Source organism: Rhincodon typus, chromosome 3 (assembly GCF_021869965.1).
Source record: "Rhincodon typus isolate 14 chromosome 3, sRhiTyp1.1, whole genome shotgun sequence".
In the NCBI taxonomy this organism is placed as follows: Eukaryota; Metazoa; Chordata; class Chondrichthyes; order Orectolobiformes; family Rhincodontidae; genus Rhincodon; species Rhincodon typus.
In genome coordinates, this window is record NC_063334.1 from 119,487,700 (window position 1) to 119,495,005 (window position 7,306).

Consider the following 7,306-nt stretch of genomic DNA (forward strand, 5'->3'; position numbering starts at 1 on the left):
ATTTCAGAACCCCCTTCCCCTCCCCCTTTTCTGATGAAGGGTCTAGGCCCGAAACGTCAGCCTCTCTGCTCCTATGATGCTGCTTGGCCTGCTGTGTTCATCCAGCCCTGCACCTTGTTGTCTCAGAGAAGTGGCAGATGGAATTTAAATCGGACAAGTGTGAGGTGATGCATTTTGGGAGGTCAAATGCAAGAGGAAAGTGTACAGTAAATGACAATACTCCTCGGGGCTTTGATATACAGAGGATCATTGTGTGTAAGCCAATAGATCCTTGAAAATGACAACATAAGCGGATAAGGTGGTGAAGAAGGCATACGGTGTGCTTGCCTTCATCAGTCGGGGCATTGAGAATAAAAGGTTGGCAAGTCATGTTTCAGCTTTATAAAACTTTAGTTAGGCCACATTTGGAATATTGTGTGCAGTTCTGGAGGCCATAAAATTGGAAGGATGTGGAGGCTTTGGTTTACCAGGATGTTGCCTGGATTGGAGTGTATTAGCTATAAGGAGAGGTTGGACAAACTTGGATTGTTTTTGCAAGGTCATTGGAGGCTGAGGGGTGATCTGATAGAAGTATTCAAAATTATGAGAGGCATAGATAGGGTGGATAATCAGAATGCTTTTTCCCTGAATGGAAATGTCAAATACTAAGGTACATAGGTTTAAAGTGAGAGGGGGTAAGTTTAAAGTTGATGCGAGAGGAAAGTTTTTTTAAATAGAGGGTTGTAGTTGCCTGTAATGTATTGCCAGGGGAGGTGGTCGAAGCAGATATATTCCTTATACGCTCATGACTGTGTGGCCAAATTCCACCCAAACTCCATTTATGAGTTTGCTGTCAGATCTTAGGTCAGATTAGAACATAGAACATAGAACATTACAGCGCAGTACAGGCCCTTCGGCCCTCGATGTTGCGCCGACCTGTGAAACCAATCTGAAGCCCATCTAACCTAAACTATTCCATTATCATCCATATGTTCATCCAATGACCATTTAAATGCCCTTAAAGTGGGCGAGTCTACTACTTTTGCAGGCAGGACATTCCACGCCCTTACTACTCTCTGAGTAAAGAACCTACCTCTGACATCTGTCCTATATCTATCACCCAGGTCAGATTGTAGGTCAGATCTTAAACAACGACAAGACAGAATACAGGAATGAGATTGAATAATTAGCGGCATGATGTAAAGACAAATCTCTTCATCAACATCAACAAAACCAAAGAGCTGGTCATTGACTTCAGGAAGCAGAGTGGAGGGCATGCCCCTGTCTGCATCAATTGTGCAGAGGTGGAGGTGGTCAAAAGCTTCAAATTCCTGGGAATGATGATCACCAACAATCTGTCCTGGTCCATCCATGTTGACGCGACGGTCAAGAAGGCACAACAACACCTCTACTTCCTCAGGAGGCTAAGGAAATTCAACATGTCCACAGGGACCCTGACCAATTTTTATAGATGCATCATAGAAAGTTTTCTATCTGGATGCACCACAATTTGGTTTGTCAATTGCTCTTCCCAAGACCACAAGAAACTACAGAGAATCATGAACCCAGCTCAGTCCATCATGCAAACCAGCCTTCCATCCATTGACTCCATCTATACTTCTGGCTGCCACAGGAAAGCAACCAACATAATCAAAGACCCCTCCCACCCCAATTATACTCTGTTCCACCCTTTTCCATCAGGCAGTAGATATAAAAGTTTGTACACATGAACAAACAGATTCAAGAGAAGTTTTACCCCGCTGTTACAGATTTTTAAATGGGCCTCTCAAATGTTAATTCTGATCTGTCTTGGGATGTAACACTGTATTCTGCACTCTGTTCTGCTACCCTGATACACTTTGTATGGTATGATCTGCCTGTGGAGCATGCAAGACAACACTTTTCACTGTATCCCGATTCATGTGACGACAATAAATCAAATACGATAGCAATGTTGAAGAGGCATTTCGACAGAAACAGCCAACAGGTAGGGAATAGAGGGATGCGGCCAATGTGCAGGAAGATGGGATTAGTTAAGAATGGCATCACGGCTGACACAGACATGGTGGATCAAAGGGCCTGTTCCTGCGCTGTATTGTCCTATGTTCTAAGACAGTCAAGAAATCAATTTAGTGAACCTCCTCTGAGCTGCCTCCAACACAACTACAATTCCTCCTCATGTAAAGGGATGAAAATTGTACACAGTATTCCAGATAGGGTTTCACTCGTGCCTTATACAGTTGCAACAACACTTGCTTATTTTTATATGCTGTATAAACAAGAGTGATGTTTAAGGAAAAAAAAAAGTTTGCGTTTAAATTTATTTCTCTTTAAGGAGTTTGGACATTTGACTCAGCAGTTACTGTTCTGTGATAACAAGGTGTAGAGCTGGATGAATACAGCAGGCCAAGCAGCATCAGAGGAGCAGGAAGGCTGACGTTTCGGGTTGTTATGTCAGATTCTCCAGCATCTGCAGTTCCTACTATCTCTAAAACAATTAATGTTCCGCATTCGCTGGTGAAGGGAAACGAAACTTAAATAGATCATGCATTACGTAACAAAAAAAATACAAAAGGACTGCGGATGCTGTGAATCAGAAACAAAAACAGAAGTTTCTGCAAAAGTTCAGCGGGTCTGGCAGCATCTGTAAAGAAAATAATCAGAGTTAACGTTTCAGGTCCGGTGACTCTTCCTTAGAACTTCCTCCAGCAACTTTGTTTCTGTTCATGCATTACGTAAGCTTTTTTTCAGTTTCGTTTTCCCGAGAATATTTAACTCCTGCCGAAACCCATACACTGTACTCAGCAACGTCAGTACTTTGACACCCAGGATTAGTCACTCAGCAAGAAAACAAAACAGGAGGGCAGAGCCTGGGACTATTGCTGGTTACTGTACAGTGGAGAATCAAGGTGACTTCGTGCAAACTGTCCCTGCTGCAATTAATAAAGGAGTAGGGAGTTGGAAAGGGGCAATCGAGGACAGGGATGATCTGAGCCTACTAGTGACATTCGTATTGAGAAAGAGGGCTGACCAGAGCACCTGGAAGCTGACTGAGAAACCCCAACAGAGTGCTGGTCACAACCCTCCACCATGCACAGTGGGGGTAAGGCTCGACAACATCAGGGTCAAGAGGAGGCGAGGGGCTATTCCGACATGGAAGCCAATCTCAGCCTCAGTGAAGAAGATAGTCCGGATGAGGATGAGGCAGAAGACTTGGACGAGGATGCGGCGGTGGAGAATACGTGGAATGACCTCAAGCAGTTGAGTGACACCAGAGAGGAGGAGAGGTTGGATAAGCTGCTCCTCAAGGCCTCGACTGGTTCAGGTAAAGGAGGTAACTCCTCGCGGATGGGAGGTAAGGGGTTAAGAGTGCACACAGATGTTTCTTTTGGGAAAAGAAGGCACTGTTTCACTTAGTAAGTGTGGCTTGTTATTCTATCCCTACCTCGGTGAATGCACAATGGTAAACTGCAAATATCAGGTAACACTGACTTCCAGTTTTAAGGGGAGACGTGAAGGACTGTCATGATTACATTACTAGGTACGAAGTGGACAACTCAGCAGGGACACTGATTTTAAAAGCAACAGTGACGTGCATTTATATATCACCTCTTCGGACAAAGTACTACAGCTGACAAAGGAGCTGTGCTCCGAAAGCTTGTGATTTAAAAAAAAACCTGTTGGACTATAACTTGGTGTCATGTGACTTCTGAATTTGTCCACCCCAGTCCAACACTGGCATCTCCACATCTGGCAAAGTGGTCATATCCCTACCTTTGAGCCAGGAGGCCCAGGGTTCAGGTCCCACCTCCTCCAAAGCTGTGTAATAACATCTCTGAACAGGTTGATTAGAATATGTATGTCACCTTGAATACAATGAAATGTTCCAAGGTGTTTCACAGGGGCACAGGTAAACAAAATATGCCACTGAGCCACATTGAAAGGGGATATTAGGTGAGACAACAAAGCTATTGGTCAGTGAGGCAGGTTTTAAGGAGTGTTTTAGAACAGGTAGGTAGGTGGACAGATGTAAGGGCAGAGTCAGAGATTTTGGGTGACTGACGAGCCTTCAGACACATTTTGAGGTGAAAACCGGCTCATAAAACCACCATAAAGTAAGGAAAACCAAGTTCTCAAACCAGACTAAAGGCCTACACCGTCTGAAGTCTTCAGCGAAACACTGGCTACTGCAGTGGGAACAGCCAGCTGTATTTCAAAATCATGTTTATCCCCAGCGGTGAGCCTATTCCCTCAAGAGCCAAAGTATCCAACCTAGCTAGCAGAGAGGGGAAGGTGGGATGATGACAGTGCAGGGAACCCCAAGATCAAGATCAGGAAGTCTGATTAAAGTTTCTGTGTTTGAAACTACCCTTCAGTTTCTAATAGTAATTAGCCTGTATTAAGTTAATAACTGATAGTGTCAGTTTCACTGTTTTAAATTTGTCTTTTTATCTCTTGTATTTTGTTCACGTTTGTGTTATTTCCCTGTTTATTTTGCCTTTTTTATTTCTTGTTATATGCGCACCTTTGCATTTAACAAACGCAGAGATTCTTTGCCCTGAAACACCCGTCTACTGCCTCCTTCACTTCACATTCTGAAATTAAATCCCGTGTCAGAACCAGGGACCTATGGGTGATCCAGGCTGCCTGAGAGTTCGGGCAGGGTTACTGATCACACAGACCAGAACTCCCTACATCTCCCAACAGGACTGACCTGATGGGGAAACCATCACAGCCCCCTCAGTTTATAGAAAAGTACCAAACAGGAGCAGGGGTCAGCCATTCAGCTTCTTCAAGTCTGCTGGGCCATTCAATAGAACCAGGGCTAATCATCCAGCTCACTGTCCTGTTCCCAGTTTCTCCACTTACCCTTTGATCTCTTCAGCCCTGGAACTGTACCAACTCCTTCTTGAAAACATTCAATATTTTGGTCTCAGTCATTTTCTGTGGCAGAGAATCCCACAGGCCCACCACTCTCTGGGTGAAGAAATTCCTCCTCATCTCAGTCCTAAATGGCCCAGCCTGTATCCTTAGACTGTGAGCCCAATATTACAACCAATATTACAAACATAGGCCCTGAGGCCCTGATAATGCCTTTATACCCCACTCCACAACATCACCCCCGCCTCCCCCACCCCTCCAATACTGCACATTTAAACAAAGATCCAACCAGATTAGTCAAATAGACCCGTTCCTCTGGACTGAAAGGAATACAAGGCAAGAAGGCAATAGGTCCTCAGCATAGCTCCTTTTCACCGAGTGATGAGGTAGAAATTGGGGTCAGTAGTGTTTCCAATTCATGGTATAAGAGGAGGCAATGGCCATGTGGTATTATCACCAGACTATTAATCATAAAGACCCCGGTAATGATCTGGGGAACTGATTTCAAATCCTGCCTCGGCAGAGGGTGAAATTTGAATTCAAGTAAAAGCCTGGAATTAAGAATCTAATGATGACCATGTTGATTGTCAGCAAAAACCCATCTGACTCACTGAGGTCCTTTAGGGAGGGAAAGCTGCCATGCTCACTTCCTCATGTGTCTCCAGGCCCACAGCAATGTGGTTAATTCTTGACTGTCATCTGGGAAATTAGAGATGGGCAATAAACGCTGGCCTAACCAGCAACACCCTCATGTCGTGAATGAATAAAGAACAAAGGGTCCACGTTCAATCTGACAAACTGCACACTTGAAGACGGTTAAGAGTAAATCTGGTGGGAGTTTTCAGAATCAGCAGCAGGCTGGATAAAGAGGGAGAAAGGGTTCCTGCTTGTAAAAGGAACAAAACGACAGAATATAGATTTAAAGTGATGTGCAAACGGAGCAAGCACGATGCAAAAAATATGTTCTCACACAGTGAGTATTGAGGGTCTCAACTGGACTGCCTGGAAATGTGGTGGAGGCAGATTCGGTTGAAATCTTCAACAGGGGCATTGGATGCTAATTTGCGTAGAAATCGTGTGCAGGGGCATGGGGAAAGGCAGGAGATTGGTGCTAGGGAATAGATCCGGTGCAAGCACGATGGGCGGAATGGTTTCCATCGGTGGTATAACCACTGGGCGATTCCAAAAAAAAGACCGAACAAACTGCGGATGCTGTAAATCAGGAACAAAAACAGAAGTTGCTGGAAAAGCTCAGCAGGTCTGGCAGCGTCTGTGACGAAAAAAATCAGAGTTAACGTTTCGGGTCCAGTGACCCTTCCTCAAAACTATGTGATTTTAAATTGAATGAACGAAACAAATTGAAACAGAAACGTTGGCCTTGACAAAAAATCAAGAGTGCCCATGGGGTGCCCGAATAGACTAGATAAGGTGTAAAAAACCCTTTGCATGGGCAGTAGATTGGAGACAAGAAGGATGTTAATAATATGAGGCCCTGAGGAAAGACCCCTTCTTGTAGCAAGCAGTTTGTATCCGGGTTGCGCTATCTGCATTCCATGGCCTTCAAAAATTAATCGAATGAATTAATTAGCTCTATTGTGGCATGTAGTCAAATGAATACAGTGAAAAGTTTACAGTCACTACATTGCAGTGCCAGCTTGGGTACAAAGGTACCTAGGTGGGGAAGAAATGGTTTAGTGGTATTGTTGCTGGACTGTTAGTCCGGAGACCAAGGGAGTGTTCTGGGTTTGAATCCTGCTACGCTGGAGGGTGGACTTTGAATCCTATTAAAAAATATCCAGAATTAAGAATCTAGTGATAACTATGAATCCATGATTTATTGTCAGGAGAAACCAATCTGTTTCACTAATGCCCTTTAGGGAAGGAAACTACCATCCTTACCTGGTCTGGCCTACATGTGACTCCAGACTGTGGCTGACTCTTAACTACCCTCTGGGCAATAAATGCTGCCTGGTCAGCGCTGTTCTCATCTCATGATGAATGAATAATGAAAGAAACAGGTACAGACACTTAAGATTAATTTCTTAGCAAACAAAGAAAATTAAAGGACTAAATAGCCCAATGTTGTAGGTCATGGGAATAAATTAGAAAAATAAAGAAGGAAAAAGTTGAAGATATCAGCCTTTCTGACCCAGTCCATGTCAGCACCTACCCTGAAGGGAGACCTCCAATGCCTCGCCAGTGCCTGGCCCTGACTCACCCACCTAGGAGTTGCCTGATTTTAGGCACCATCTCTTCGCCACAGGACCTACTCCAGTGATGCCGCTGAACCCACACTTACCCCACAGCCCAGAGTCACTGGCTCCGATTGCGAACGTCGCCTTGCCAGTACCACCATCTCAAAGATTCCCCTGCCGCGGGTCCCGTAGCCCTCCAAGGCTGGAAGAACCTTGCTGCCGCTCCCACAGGCCACCCCCCCACCCACTCC

At 44.7% G+C, this 7,306-nt stretch overlaps 1 protein-coding gene across 1 annotated transcript in view; it reads left to right on the forward strand.

Annotated features, from left to right (window-relative positions):
• The first annotated feature begins 2,697 nt into the window (after positions 1–2,697).
• Positions 2,698–7,306, forward strand: part of LOC109938430 (probable ATP-dependent RNA helicase DDX60) — a 144,997-nt gene continuing 140,388 nt past the window's right edge. Inside the window, exon 1 of the mRNA XM_048594078.1 lies at positions 2,698–3,304. Within this exon, the coding sequence (XP_048450035.1) occupies positions 3,070–3,304 (235 nt within the window). The 5' untranslated portion in view covers positions 2,698–3,069. The remainder of the gene's footprint in view (positions 3,305–7,306) is intronic.